This window comes from Trachypithecus francoisi, unplaced genomic scaffold (genome assembly GCF_009764315.1).
Source record: "Trachypithecus francoisi isolate TF-2019V2 unplaced genomic scaffold, Tfra_2.0 Lachesis_group7, whole genome shotgun sequence".
NCBI lineage: Eukaryota > Metazoa > Chordata > Mammalia > Primates > Cercopithecidae > Trachypithecus > Trachypithecus francoisi.
The window spans coordinates 62,777,073-62,793,543 of record NW_022681472.1 but is presented as its reverse complement, the minus strand read 5'-3'; the positions used below and the strand labels follow the sequence as shown (position 1 = coordinate 62,793,543).

The 16,471-nt window shown below is 37.6% G+C and overlaps 1 protein-coding gene across 12 annotated transcripts in view; it reads right to left on the bottom strand.

Moving 5' to 3' along the window:
* Positions 1–16,471, bottom strand: part of OXR1 (oxidation resistance 1) — a 510,160-nt gene that overhangs the window by 124,391 nt on the left and 369,298 nt on the right. Inside the window, exon 1 of one of the 12 annotated variants that reach the window (XM_033203148.1) lies at positions 9,132–9,430. The exons of 10 other annotated variants lie outside the window; for them this stretch is intronic. In XM_033203148.1, the coding sequence (XP_033059039.1) occupies positions 9,132–9,150 (19 nt within the window). In that variant the 5' untranslated portion in view covers positions 9,151–9,430. Of the gene's footprint in view, positions 1–9,131; positions 9,431–16,471 lie in introns of those variants that run through there. One more of the 12 variants, XM_033203144.1, reaches the window with a different exon arrangement.

Sequence of the window (16,471 nt, the reverse complement as noted above, 5' to 3'; positions counted from 1 at the left end):
AAAAGTTATTAAGCACATTAAAATCATGATGTATTTAAAATATGATAAATTATCATATATATTTAAAAATTAATTTGAAATATTTATCACAACACTAGTGAATAATAACCACAAAAATTTTTCCTCAAGTTTAAGATCTGGTAATAGTGATTTGTAAAAAATTATTGTAGGGATCTACAATGTTAAACCAGGAAAGCAGCTTTGAGACTTGGCAGAAAAGTGAAATAATTTTTTTAAAGATATTCTTAAACACATACCTCAAGCTTAATAAATGTGTAAGTGTTTAAAAAAAAAAAAACTAAGCAAATGAGCTACTTCTAAGGTAAAAAAAAATTACAACATGGATTTAATAATCCAGACAGAGAAGGTGTTAATAAACCAGAAAACCAAAGCAAAAATAAGTAAATTAATGTAAAAGTATGAAAAAGACTGAATGAAAAGTGAAAAGACACCAAACTTCAATCAAGGCCATGCCATACAGAGAATGACAGGTGTAGAAATACAACTAAAATCATAAAAACAATAAGCAAGAAACAGGAAAGACTGGGCTTTTTTTAGAAAATGAATTTTAAAGACACCTTCATCTTATCGTCTGCATAGAGTGGAAAGGCTTTTTAGTTAATAGTTGAGTCAGTAAATAATATATTTCTATATAATATCTTTTAAAAATTTTTTTCAAAAGGAAAAACATGATTAGCTATCTTTTGCCTCCAAAAAGTGGGCTTGATAGCTTCAACACTAGAATATTTTTAATGTATCTACATTGTTTTTTCAACTTAAGAAACTTTTCTTTTTTCTTGTAAGAACTTATGCTATAAGAAACACACAGACACACGCACACACACACACACCAGAAGTACCATAGTACTTCTTGATAGAAAATAATTTTTTAACTTCTGAAAATTTTACATTACTGTTTGAAAAGATATAAAATTAAAAGCAATTTTAACCATATAGAGGAGAAAAAATTATGTATTAAATATAACGAAAATTCCTATAAAGACATAAATAATCTAGTATACATTTACAATAAAGTAAACATATACAAAATTGAAGAAAAGTAACTATAGCTCACTTCTTTGAATTTGTAAGTGTTATCACACGTGAGGTCATTTCAAAGATTGGGAAACATTATTGATTATACAATGCAGACAAACCTTAGTGACTAAGACGGTTAAGTGAGGAGACCTAAACTATCATTACCCTAGTTTGGATTGTCAACATATCTCACCAGGCCTAAGCTGTCCTGCCCTCCTCAAATACATGTTCCAGAGAGAATTACTTAAAACTTAAATCTGACAGTGACCATCACATGAATTATAAACTAGCCACCCAGCAGGATTAACGATGTGGTTGAACAGAGAATGTAGATTCTTGCTCTACACACATGTGCTATTAGAACAAACCAAGGTTGCCTGTTTTTAATTCGTTGCAGCAATTCTTTTTGTTTTCGTATTTTGAGCAATGACGAGCCTTAGTTATACCAAAGTCACAAATCCATTTTCTATCCAAGCTAAAAGGCAGTTTTGACTTTCTGAAAATTTCTATTTATTTATTTTTATAGAGAGGGTGGTCTCACTTCGTTGTCCAGGCTGGTCTCAAGTAATTCTCTTGCCTGGGCTCAAGTAATCCTCTTGCTTCAGCAAGCTGGGATTACAGGTGCACACAACTGCTCCCAGCTTGAAAATTCTGATTTAACCTAGCAAGTCAATATGTGTGTTAAGCATAGCATGTCAAAACATGTGGGGTATGGGGAGGGAAGGGGAGTTGACCTTTTTATGTAATTCATGTAACCTTTCATATCATAATTTCCTTATCAATAAAACAGAAATAACATTAGGCTTGGTCAGGTGCAGTGGCTCATGCCTGTAATTCTAGCACTTTGGGAGGCCAAGGTGGGAGGATTGCTTGAGCCCAGGAATTCGAGACCATCTTGGGCAACATGATGAAACCCCATCTCTACAAAAAATAGAAAAATTAGCCAGGCATAGTAGCACATGCCTGAAGTCCCAGCTCCTTAGGGTGTTGAGGTGGGAGGATCACTTGAGCTCAGGGAGGTCAAGGCCGCAATGGACCATGATTGCGTCACTGCACTCCAGCCCGGCAACAGAGTGAGATCCTGTCTCAAAAACAAAACCAAAAACAAACATCAGGTCTATAAACTTCAAAGTGATGTTATGAAATGTTAAAGAAAATGAGAATGTATGTCAAAGTTTTCTTACAGTGTTGAGCAATGTCAAGTTATTTTCTACAATAAATAATGGTAGATTTACAATTGGGACACATCCAAAAAATAGCAATTCCAGTGCTTGTAGACATAAATGAAGGTCAGTTTTGAGTGGATACCCAGCCCTCAGCTATCTCTCAGACCTCATTTATGTACCCCTACCACTCTGTCCAATCTTACTGGTATTTGTTCTGTTCCTTGAACAAAACAAATTAATTTCCACCACCAGGCTTTTCTCTCTACCTGGTTAGCTATTCTTCCCGATTCTTGTTTGTCTGCTTTCTTCCCACAATTTGGGTTTCCATTCTAATGATACCTTCTCAGAGATGCCCCCATTGTTATCCAGGCTAATTGCACCACTGCCCTACCCTACTCCAGTCTCATTACTCTATTACTTTCTTCTTAACATTTGTTATCTAAATATCTTACTCCTTCTTTACTTCCTTATTTGGAATGGCTACCATGCAAGGGCACTATGCCCTCTTATCAAAGGACCTAAGTGACCCAGCAGTCTGTCACTAAGCTAGACCATACTGCCAATGGTTTGAATGAAAGCAAGTTCAGAGTGACCTTCTCCAATCAGGGAAATAATCGCTTGAAAACCTGACTTTCCAGAGGAACGAGGGTGGGGAGGTAAGAAAACACACGTGTGAATGAAAACACTAAGCAGACACAGGATAACACAGGATAATTGTGTATGTGTGTGTGTGTGTGTGTGTGTGTGTGTGTATGTGTGCGTGTGCTGTAGCAAGCTGAAGCTGGCTTAATGTGTTGGCAAAAAAAAAAAAACAATTTGGAAAACAGAATTTCTTGTTCTGGTTTGTCAGAAGGAATAGATTGAGGTAGTCTGGGGAAATGAACTTGACAATTTTCTCATATGATGCATTTGGATAAGTAATGATACCCTTTTACAAGTTAAATTCAATACATCCTTTCAATAACTGATTTTGCTGTAATTTCTAGTCTACGGAATATAAACTGTTATTTAAAAACCTTCTCCCATACTAAGTCCCATCCTCTATAGCAAAATAGTGAGGTAAGTCACATTTCTCTTTGGTACTCTCCCACCTCCTCTTTCAGAAACCGTTTCTTCAGTCTCTAGTTCTTTAATCCCTTTCCACCACTGTTATTCACCTGCCCCACAACTTACTCTACCAAGTCCCACTTTCAGCTGTCAGAAGACCTCTGTTTGATGTTTCTTCTTCTAAATTCCGATTTAGAATTTGTCTGACTGAGTATGTGTCTGTCTCTCTCATTAGACTCCATGTATAATACCAAATATGTCCTCAGAGTGCCGACTTATTACAGAATATAATAGGCATTCAATGCATGTTTTCATTTTATACTTTTCCTTAGTGCTTCTTTTTTTTTAGTATTCTGTATATGTTAACTTTATCATTACTACTTTAACATCCACATGGGTGGGATTAGGGTTGTTTTTTAAAATATATATATTTTCTATTTTTGAAAGGTCTCATACTTTTTTTTTTTACAAAAAGACATTAAAGAGGAATGGGAAAAAGGAGCTTTACTGTATCTGACTATGTTGTCAGTAGCAGATGACACCCAATTTTTCCATTTAACTGGATGGAACCAATATTGAAGAAAATCTCAGGGAACAGAGGAATCTATAAGTAGCTCTCTTCTGATTAATCTCCTCAGTCAGTGATCTGAGCATATATTCTGAAGCCAGGGTTTTGGGTTTGAATCTTAGCTCTGACGCTTGCTTAGCTTGTTTGACTTTGAATAAGTTTCTTAATTTTTCTGTCCTTAACTTCCTCATCTATAAAATGGGGGTAATAATTGTACCTATTGAGGGTACAGGGTTAACTGAGGATATATTCAACAAATAATGTTTGAAGACATTCTATGTATTAGGCCCTGCTCTTGGTACAAGGGATAGAATATGGAGGAAAAAAGACAAAACATTTATTTTTTATAATGTTTGTGTTCCAGTAAGGTAGATAAATATACACACACCTATATGTGTTAGTGTAAGGAGGAAAAAAGAAAAGCAGAGAAGAGTGCATGTGAACTGTTGATGGGCAGGGAATTTGAAATTTTAGGGACAGTGGTCAGGGAAAGTCTCACTGAAAAACAATTTTATAAGAACCCAAAGAAAGTGAGGAAGTTGGCCACGTGGATCTCTAGGGGGAGCGCCTTCAAGGTAGAGGGCACAAAAATTGCAAAGGCCTTGAGAAAGAAGCAGGTGTGGGGTGTTCAAGGAACAGCAAAGAGACCAGTGAAGTCGGAGTGGAGTAATGGCGGGGGAATTATATGAAGTAAGGGGTGTGTGTGTGTGTGTGTGTGTGTGTGTGTGTGTGTGGTTGTTATTGGGGGTGATCAGTTAGGGCCCTGTGGGCCATGATTAGGACTTTGGGTTTGGACAAAGGAGCGATGCAATGAGATTCATGTTTGAACCACATTCCTCCCAGTTGCCTCACTGAAAAGCGACTGGGGTGGGGATTGGGGAGCAAGAGCAGAGGCAGGGAGACCGGTCAGGAACCTCTTGCCACAGTGCAGTCACAAGATGATGGTGTTTGGACCGAGGAGGAAGCGGTGCAAGTGGTAAGAGCTGGACAGATTTTGGATTTATTCTGAGAAGAGAGCCAAGAGGATCTCTAGGCTGATTGGATGCAGGGTCAGTAAGAAAGAGAAGGTCTAGAATTACAGCAATGTTTCTGGTCTGAATAGCTAGATAAATGATGCTTCCATTAATGGAAATAAGAATATAGTTTAATGTATGAATAATATATTATTATGCTAAAATGTGTCAACATGTTAATGAATCGGTGAATGAAAAGCACCAAGTATAGCAGTTAACATCAAGTGGGCCTGACGTGTTTGCCGTTATTAATAATACATTGAAATGGAAACCTTTTTTAAACCCCAGCATACGATTAAATGTTCATGTCAGAGTCACAACTTGTGGTCTTTGGAAATAAAGTGACTTAAATGAGATATTAAAAGACTTTCCACTGACACATACAGTATAGGAGAAAACCAGAATTTTCAAGTAATGACTAAGAATTCCTTCTCCTTCAATTCCCCTTTTAACCTGCACATGCCTTTAATACAGCACTTCCTTCTTTTATTTATTCTTGCCTCTTCAAAGTATCTCTACGCTCAAAAGTAATACACACACTAAATATATTAACTTTTAATGGATAATCTTGTGTTTTATAGTTACTATAGTAATTAAATTTCTATTCAACAGTACTCTTTCAAGTGCCATTGAAGTATCCTGTCTTTTAAAGATGCAAGAATAACAAGTCTTTTTTAAACTCTTATTGTATGTTTTTGAAGCTGTGAAAAACAATAAAATTCACTTTTGTTTTTGTTTTTTTTAGAGACAGAGTCTTACTCTGTTGCCCAGGCTGGGGTGCAGTGGTGCCGTCACAGCTCACTGCAGCCTGGAACTCCTGGACTCAAGCAATCCTCTCACTCAGTCTTCTAAGTAGCTAGGACTACAGGCATGCACCACCATGCCCAGTTAGTTTTTAGTTTTTTGTAGAGACAGGGGTCTCACTTTTAAATGGAAAGAATCAAGGCAGGAAAGGAATTGGGGAATCTAAGTAATCTCTTTTATTTTTAATACCACAGAGATACTGTGGGTTGTGGCTTGCTAATTTAATAAAGGATACAAGCTCTCAGAGACTGGCATGCATTCAGCACTGGAATTCAGAACAGACCAGACTCTGATATACAAGAAATAATCTGAAGACAGATTTCATGGTTCTCCTCTAAATTCAGAAAGCTAGTTAATGGGTCATAGCATCATTTCCAATGATAATTTAAAACTCTCTAATTTGGAATGAATTATATAATTTTTCCTTCTTTCCTTTCCCTGTCTACTCACATATTTCTAATAATGTTTCATTTAATGTTGATCCTTCTGGTTTATAATTTAACAGTACCTCATGGCTTAAAAATACTGCCATACCCATTTCATTTTCAATATTTTTACTGGTACAATATTTTTTACTAATTGTCTTAATTCATAGATGAAGAAATTATTTGTATTATTTCCTTCTTTAGATGTGTAATTTGAAGCTCTGGGAATAAGTATCAGATTGCCAAATACAAATAGCTTTTAATGAGCAGAAACATAACTTGAACGTGGGTCTTCAGTTTTAAAAACTTGTTCCCTGTCCATTTCATTACGGTTGGATGTTGGTAATTACTAATAAAATTCTCTGAGTATTTTCCAGGGAGTTCAGTCAAGACAGTGGCCTAAGAACAGTTAAAACCACAGTGCCAGGAAGCCAGAGTGGAAGAATGTAGTGAGGAGAGACTAAAATTGGCCACAGATAAACCACATAAGAAAAAAAGAAGACTTTATGAAGTTCCAAATATATGGCCTTTAACATAATTTTTTTTTTTTTTTTTTGAGACTGAGTCTGGCTCTGTTGCCCAGGCTGGAGTGCAGTGGCCGGATCTCAGCTCACTGCAAGCTCCGCCTCCCGGGTTCACGCCATTCTCCTGCCTCCGCCTCCCAAGTAGCTGGGACTACAGGCGCCCACCTCGTCGCCCGGCTAGTTTTTTGTATTCTTTAGTACAGACGGGGTTTCACCGTATTAGCCAGGATGATCTCGATCTCCTGACCTTGTGATCCGCCCGTCTCGGCCTCCCAAAGTGCTGGGATTACAGGCTTGAGCCACCGCGCCCGGCCTGCCTTTAACATATTATACAAGTCACAGACTTAGGTATATATTTTCACTGCTGCATTTCATCAATCTAAGATACCACTGATTGTGAGATGCACGACCAAGAAAGAAAGATTAAAAAAAAAAAATCTGTCAATTAAATCACAATACAACTTGATCACAAGGTGATTTTAGATTTTAAAAAGGTAAAATGTGAAAAAAAATGTACATCTTAGAATCAAAAAAATATAGTACTAGTAACTGCAGAGGGTATGAAAATTCTCAAAATCAGTTATAATACAATCTCACTAGACAATCAATAAGCACTTATTAAGTGCCTATGGATGGGTACAATGAAGCGAAATGCATAATCTAGATGAAGAGGTTTAAGTGCTATATATGAAATATTCATTGCTATCCTTCAGTTTCACAATAATGACCAGTGTTGAAGACAGCAGATCCACTTGTAGACAATGATGTCTCAGTGTAAAAGTGCCAAGAGGATATAAGGCATAGGAGTGAGGAGGAGAGAGAGGAGTACAGAGGCGGAAGCAGCTAGGGGAAGGGAGGATAGGCTGGGGAGAGGTAAGAAGGATGGGAAGAGGGATCTAATTGAACCAGGAGTTTTACTGAAATTCAAAAGTGGTCTGAATCCTGCTCACGCGAAATCTCCTGATCTTATTAAATATAAATGCTGTCCTGTATATGAAATGATACCTTAAAACATCAGCTTGGAAAGGGGTTCATACATTTTTATAACGTTGACAGTTCCATGTTTAACACTAGAAAATTTTCTCCTTTCTTGTTTTTTTTTTTATTACAAAGGCAATTTTAATACCTCTCAAATTTGAACAAGATGCAACTGATTAAATATTTGGCATTGCTTAAAAATTAAATTTTGTTATGACTGGTTATCAACCTCCCCAATGACTGAAAAGTTTTAGAATTTGTGATTAAAATTAAAAAATTGTTTGGGCTCAAAACCAATCACCTAAACATTTAACTTGGTAATTTGTATAAATTTTGATTATCATCACTGTATCTGGGTGCCAAACTGGAAAAATGAGATTAGATTATTTCTAATTAAAAACACTTTTGTTTCAGCAATGAGAATTTCATAAATAAATTACCGTATGATATGAAATAATTGCTTTTGAAATTACCCAAATAAAAAGAAAAGATACTCAACCTCTTAGTTGTGCATTATGCTCATACATTTATCACTAATTTAAAAAGGGATAATATCCTGCAACATCATTTAGCCTCATAACTAAATAAGTGGTGAAGTATATTATACATTCTGATACTGTCACACAGTTGCTTGTGATTGAGGAAAAACTAACCTAGTAATGATAATTACTTCTTTTGAAAGGCAAAACTATAAATAAATAATAATGCAGAGCAATTTTATTTTTAAAAGTCAATAATGAATTCCATCTGCTGCATGCCATTAAAAATCAAAGAGGTTACTTACACGCCTCAGTTCTTTTTATATCTTTATTCCTTCCATTTAAAAGTACAGGTCGATCCATTAAAGATAATGTTATTTTGGCTTGTTTGACCAAAACTTCAACCAAAAAAAAGAAAAAAGGAGGAAAAAAATTCCTCCTATTTCTCGCCTCATTTTTCTGGAGCCTAGAGAATGTAACGTAATAAAACGCTAATGAAGAACAAAGACATTTAAGCAAATGTTTACAAGGATCGTTTGGAGAGTCTTAATGAAATGAATTACAAGTCCTTGAAACCCAGAATACAGTGGTGATAAAAGTGAGAGCATGTGACATGATCACTGCCATTACCCAAGTTAGGGACAATTTTTGAGTGAAGAATAAGGTAAGGCAACATGGGAATCTTACCGAAAAATGTCCTATGAATGAATAAAAAATTAATCACTGGACATGAAGAGACTCAAAATCATTTTGTCTGAATCTATTTCTGGGAGTACTTATGGAATCATAATTAGCAGCAGTACCTGCAGCAAATCATAGAGAAATAATTTACACACATGTAAAATCTTTTTAAAAATATATTCTATTTAGATTTAAGTGTTCTGACAGAGTTTAATCCCTCCTAACCTCCCCAACCAAACATTCACATTTTGGAGGCAGTAGCTATAGAACCTCCAACTGCATCGTCATAGATCCATACAGCTCATCTGGAATTTGAAAATGCAACATAAAGTGTGCCCTTTAATGTCTGCCATATCTGACTTTCCAAAATAACTTATTTAAAGCCACTAAAAGAGCACTTACACATACCTTTGCGCTGGCAGAACATTTCTAAGGTCCTTCTTTCGAACCTTGCTCAGCTAGCAGTGAGCTGCTTTCAAGAAGAGGAGACGGGAATTTTGGTTCCTGTGCTTCTCAGGGTAATATAACACTTCCTTTCTGTCAGAGTGCCTTCTCTTCCAGCCCGGTCCCTGAGCCCTGGTAGCAGTGTGCAAGATTCAGAGGTTTCTGTTTCTTCACACAGGAAACTCACTGTACCTGCCCTGTGACTGTGGACTTGCTCTTCGCTCACCGAACATTTTAGAAATGGTGACGACGACATGCTCTGTATAATATATTACTAAGTTGGCTCTGTAAAGTCTATCATGGAGTGAGATCATAAGACTCAATATCTAGCCTCTGTACAATTTCTTATCATAAAGTAAATAGATGGCATGGGCACCTTTAACAAATCTCTATTTCATAGTCCTAATAGCAACAACAGGTAGTAGATTTGATAAGCTGAGTATGAACCAGGCTGGTGTTTTGTACCTTTATCAATATGTAAATACAGCTAGCCACTGTCAGAACATAATTTTGACTTTTTGCACCCAGAACTTCCAGTTGCATCATAATGGATATAGTTCACACTGCTTTGCATTATAGTTATTTCTTTTTGTCTTTCTTCCCTAGGAGGGCAAGAGGAAAGTCCACACAACAGAGCTCACTGCTTAGTAATTAAATGAATGGATAAAAGTAGTAAAAACTTCCTTCTTTGTACTTAGCACCCACCCCCCCTTTTTTTTGAGAGGGAGTCTTGCTCTGTCACCCAGGCTGGAGTACAGTACTGCCATCTTCATCTCGGCTCACTGCAACCTCTGCCTCCTGGGTTCAAGCCATTCTCCTGCCTCAGCCTCCCAAGTAGCTGGGTCTACAGGCACACACCATCATGCCTGACTAATTTTTGCATTTTTAGTAGAGTTGAGGTTTCCTTATGTTGCTAATGCTGGTCTTGAATTCCCGACCTCAGGTGATTCACTCACCTTGGCCTCCCAAAACACTGGGATTACAGGCATGAGCCCTTAGTCCCCTTTTAATCCACATTCCCTGTTATCCCGGTAGAAGCAAAGGGCAGCACCTATAGCCTGGCTGCTTGTGACTTAGTGTTCATGTCCTTAAACTTTAGAATACTGGAAAAGATTGTGGTGGAAGTCTGCCTTTCCTTCTTTCCTGTCATCACATTTTATGAAACCCTTTAGCAGCAACTCGCTGAGATATACACATACTCTAACATCATATTTTATTTGAGGGCAGAGATCACAACCATTGAGAACAGACAATATCAACTCAGTGGGTAAAGATCTTTGTGAATCTAAGAACTAATGGATGCCCAAACAGGTGGGCTTCAGGGGTAAGTTTAAAAGATAAACAAATTGTCAAAAACCACGTGCACAGTTAGTACAAGGTGATGAAATGACAATGTTTGTGAAGAAAATGGAGTTCATGCTGCCACCAGTTCACAACGCTGAAGTTGTATAAATAGTAATAATACTAAGATTTTGCATGTAATATAGAGCTTATGGTCTTGGCCAAGTTCTGATAGCTCCGTAACAACTAGCCATTGACTAGTAAAGTACATGACCAAGCCAATAAGCTTTTACAGAAAAATGATATAAATTGGCAAGATGATTCATTCTCAAATGAAAATTCATGACGTCTAATCTTCTCTATGGAGCTACATTTGTATTCACTACAAACTCTATTTGGTTCCTTTAAGAGTCCCAGTATTCCCTATGAATGCTATTCATTACATGAGATAACTTATGTAAAACTTCTAGTTAAGCTTCTGGTACTCTGCTATAAGAAGGTGGTTGACCTGGTGCAGTGGCTCATGCCTGTAATCCCAGCACTTTGGGAGGCTGATGTAGGCAGATCACCTGAGGTCAGGAGTTGGAGATCAGCCTGGCCAACATGGTGAAACCCCTGTCTCTACTTAAAAAAAAAGAAAAATACAAAAATTTAACCAGGCATGGTGGCGGGTGCCTGTAGTCCCAGCTACTCGGGAGGCTGAGGCAGGAGAATGGCGTGAACCCAGGAGGCAGAACTTGCAGTGAGCCAAGATCGTGCCACTGCACTCCAGCCTGGGTGACAGAGCAAGACTCCGTCTCAAAAAAAAAAAAAAAAAAAAAAAAAAAAAAAAAAAAAAGAAGGTGTTTAATTGGATACTAATTTCCATTCTCTTCCTTAGTGACATGACTGGCTGATTCCAGTCCTGGATTCCATTCTACTACATTAAAGTAATGCCAATGATAACAATGACTTGCTATGTGTAATGTTTTATGTTTACAAAGTGCTTCAACGAATATTCTCATGTTATGCACACAACCACCCTGGGAGATGCTGCTTATTCTCCAAGATTTGCCAAACAGTCTATGTATAGAAAATTAATGACACAATGTTTCCTTGCAGCTTTATATGGTGAGCATAAGGAGAGAGCAGAAATGTTTTGAAGATGCCTTGATGTTCATGTTCAAATCATTCAGCATAGCTGCAGACTTCTGGGAAACAATAGCAGCAGGCAGAAAGCAAGAATGAATTGGCTTTTTTCTTTTTCCTTTTTCTCTGAGACAGGTTCTGGCTCTGTTGCCAAGGGTGGAGCGTAGCAGCATGATCTCGGCTTACTGCAACTTCTGCCTCCTGGACTCAAGCCATCCTCCCACCTCAGCCTCCTGAGTAGCTGGGGCTATGGGGCTATAAGTGCTTGCCACCATCCCAGCTATTTTTTTTTTTTTTTTCTTTTTGAGACAGAGTCTCACTCAGTTGCCCAGGCTGGAGTGCAGTGGCGCAATCTTGGCTCACTGCAACCTCTACCTCCTGAATTCACGTGATTCTCCTGCCTCAGCCTCCGGAGTAGCTGGGACTACAGGCGTGTGCCACCATGCCTGGCTAATTTTTGTATTTTTAGTTGAGACAGGGTTTCACCATGTTGGTCAGGCTGGTTGCAAAGTCCTGATCTCAAGTGATACACCTGCCTTGGCCTCCCAGTGTTGGGATTACAGGCATGAGCCAACACACCTGGCCTATTTTTCCCCATGTCGCCCAGGCTAGCCTTGAACTCTTGAGCTTAAGTGATCCACCAGCCTTGGCCTCCCAAAGTGCTAGGATGACAGGGCTCAGTCAAATTGGCTCTTTTTTAAAGCAAGACTTCATGTAACAATAAAACTCATACACACAGAAGCAGCACCCAAACAAAACAAAATACATGTGGTTTTTAGCATCTGCAGAATATGCAAAGGAAGGCTTTTACAATATTTACATCTCACATAGATGGTATAGTAATACTATCTACATTTGCATTGTGTCTGAATATGGATAAGAGAGTTATACAACCATACACATACACACCGCCATATCAAACATGCCTACGAATTGGTCATATGATAGTGTGTATAAAAGTAAATATATCTATCTACATGCCATATCTATAAGATACATATTTCCCAATATTTGGTCATTTGTTCTTTATTCTTTGCTCTCATTAGGAATCTGATAGGAGCTAGACTCGAGTCACTGGTCAGTTAACTTTACTTCTTTCAAGGTTTTGTAAAACCAAATCAATCTTATAGTTGTGCTTAGAGCTGTCCACTAGGTATACAATCAACATCATTTCTGACAAATATTGGCTATCTACCACTTTTGGGATGTGGGCTGCTAAAAAGCTCTGATTTACGGCAGTGAAAAATGCTCTTGCTTCTACATCTCTAGTTTTTATTGTAGACTCTTTTTCTAGTTATTTATTTTGCTCTAAGTTGGTTCTTTATATCCTAGTTGACTTCTTTATCTATTTTCCTTATATCTGTTGTCATACCATGTAGATTGACCATGTATATTGATAATGTGACTTACACATCTAGGTTTGTTGATTTATTTTTATGGGATTGAAAAATGTGCTTGAGAATATAATTAGAACTTGATCAAACTGAACCTTTTTTTAGGAGGGTGAAAATAATAGACCTTTTACAAAAGAAACACATATGGTAAAAACAAGTCTTTCCAAGACTTGGGTAATTTTGAAATCATGCAGTTTTCCTAATTATAGATGTGAATTGTTGGCAGGTAGGATAATAAAAGTACTTTTGCTAATATCACATTGCAATGCTGAGGGTATAGTCTTAGCCTGAGATGTGAATTTCAGTTGTAGTGTGTACACGTTTCTCAAAATGCACTCCGCAGAACACCAAAATGAACACTTTCCTCCAAGAAGTGCCAGATGGGGAAACAAATGCGGTCAAGATGCCAAGCCATATAAATGGTGTCAGTTCTAAAACAAGGCTCTCCAGGGGATGGCTGCAAGGGAAAGAAGTCCAGAGAAAACATCTAGTTTTTCTGTGAGAAAGGTTACTTACTAAGTCGTTAACTCATTTTCAGGGGAAGAGAGTAGGTATTTAAGAGCAATTCTTAGGGGAAATTTTGAACTACTTTTACTAACAATTATGGTTGGCTGATACGGATAGGACATAACAGGCCGGGTGCAGTGGCTCACGCCTGTAATCCCAGCACTTTGGGAGGCCGATGTGGGCAGATCACTTGAGGTCAGGAGTTGGAGGCCAGCCTGGCCAACATGGCGAAACCCTGTCTCTACTGAAAATACAAAAATTAGCTGGGTGTCGTGGCACATGCCTGTAATTCCAGCTACTTGGGAGGCTGAGGTAGGAGACTTGCTTGAGCCTGGGAAGCAGAGGTTCCAGTGAGCCAAGATGGTACCATTGCACTCCAGCCTGGGCAACAAGAGTGAAACTCCGACTCAAAAACTAAAAAAAAAATAAAAGGACATATCAAGTATGTTTGGTTTTCTGGAAATTAAATACTTCACAAAATTCCCATAAGTTTAGATTCCATTAAGGAGCCTTCACTAAACCAGGTCAGATAGCATGCAATGAAAATGAAGTTTATTGAGCAACTATATGCTTGAGGCCAGCCTACGCTTGGCACTCGGGTTACTGGTGATTCAGTCATCTGATCCAAACAGCCCTTTTCATTTCCTCCTTTTTCCCTCTGTGTGAACATATTTTCTTCTGCCTGAAGGAAAATAGCCAAAGTTATGTTTTCGCTAGGGAAAAATGTCTCATATTAGGTAAGAAGCATGTTTTCCATTCTGTTCTTCCATCCTGTTATATTTCTCAGCAACCTGCATAAGTAGTCAACTTGCCTCCTGTTTTCCCTGAGCTGCACTGGCTAATGCTTGTCTGAAAGCACGTGTTGCAGGGGGATGAGCAGTTACGATTCTGAAGATAGTTGACCAGGGTTCAAATCTCAGTTCCTTCGCTTTCCAGCCTTGAGGTGTAGGGCCAATTACTTAACCCATCTGCCTCTCAGTTTTATCACCTGGAAAACTAGAATCTTAGTATTCGTAGGGCTGTGTGAGAATCAAAGTATTTAATACATGTAAGATACTTAGAATAGTACTTGGAATGTAATTAATACTCAGTAAATGCTAGCTTTAAAATTTTCAAGAAGTGAGAGCCATAAAAGTATATGTAGATATTTCACATTTTGCCTGCTCTGTCAAAATAAACAATGTTAATACAGTCCTAAACATATAGAAAAGCATTATGATGAACTCCTGAAAACAAAGATTTTCTTAACTATCTGACTTAGAAAATACAGAATTGTCATAAGAGATGCAGAAAGGAAATGAATTAAAGAAAAAATTCTCAGATCATAATGAGAAATGAGTCTTGAGCTTGATTTCAAGCTTCTATAAAAAGTCATCTGAAGAAAATGAATGATAGTTACATATGTAACAAGTTATATATGAAGGTTATTATACGCCCCAAAATTATATAAAGTTATTGTTTAAGTACTTACATCAATCATGCGTTGGAGACTGCTTAATAGTGTATATGTTTACCTTATAGAGTTTCACTGGACTTAACCTACATGCCTTATATATACTATTTCATTTCCATATTATTTTCTTCTCCAGTTTCCCTTCTATCTTATATATGTATTTACATTTCTTTCACACAAATTTGAAAGAGTATTCCTATCAGAATAATGTTTTTTTCTACAAAAGGTAGATAATCTTAAAGGTATGAACATGAGAAAAGGGAAAAAGCAAAGATCAAATACAAAAAAAAAAAAAACTGAAGGAGGAAATTATGAAATGAGTAGAGACTGATTAACAAGAAAAGAAAATGCAAAGCTATCCTTTTGGAAAATAATTCAAACTCTCTCAGTCATACAGATTAATCCTGGAAATAAGGCAGTTCTCATGCAAAACAGAATGACCTATTATTTTTGTTTTTACATGTTTTTACCATACAAAGATATGGAAATTAAAATTATGCTACATTTGGTCTATTTAAATGGCCACTGTGCTGAAAGCTGATGTAAAAACTGAATTCATTATTTTATTCGTTTAAACAATGTGTTACACTTCCTTACGAAAGTCACTGCTGTTTACAGGCAACAGGACGCTCCATCCCCACCTAATGCTGGCAAAGAATGAAGATGTTCTAGGTTAATTTTGGAACAGTTGAGAATGAATGGGGGTGGGAAAGGGCAGAGGGGAGAGATTAGATGCCAAGACGCTCTGACCGGCACTGCCAGTTTGCGTGGGACAAGCACTTTGATCTACTTACTTCCACCTTTCTGACATCACCCTTCTGGTTCTCTAGGGTCTATCTAATTCTCAGTCTTTAACCCTTAGGGAAATAACTTTTTACTAGAGATGCTCTCCTTTGATCATCCTTGACCCCCATAAAAAATGAAGCCCAGTTTGTGTTCTGCATTCACTCACAAAGTTATTAGGACAAATGAAATCCATACAGGGTAAACTGAACCGGACAAAGCAGATTCACTGCTCAACACTCCAGGTTCTGGCCCTCAGGACTCCTTTCCACCAACATATCTTGCTCACTAAATTGAACATAGGCAGGCCTCTTTTCTGGTCCTTGAATGCACCAAGCATGCTCCTGTCTTAAAGCCTTTGCACTTGCAGTTTCTCTTTTCTTAGAATGCTCTTCCCCAGACATTGGGCAGCCCTTGCTCTGCCATTCTATTTAGGTCCCGGCTTACATACCTCCTCTTTGGAGAGGTGTTCTCTGACTACTGTATCTAGGTCAACACCCTGTGTGTGTTTCTTCTTCATACCACTTACCACTAACTGATATTACCCATCTAATTGTCTGTGATTAGTCACCTCTACTAGAATCTAAGTTCTAAGAATGTTCACTGCTTCCAAAATAGTGTCTGGAACACTGTAGGAGATCAATCAATAAATATCTGTTCAATGACCCAATCAGAAGTTGCTGGGCATAGAATAGATATTCAATAAATATTTAAGGAAAACCTTATTGACTGAAGGACTGTGTACATGCTTTATGCTA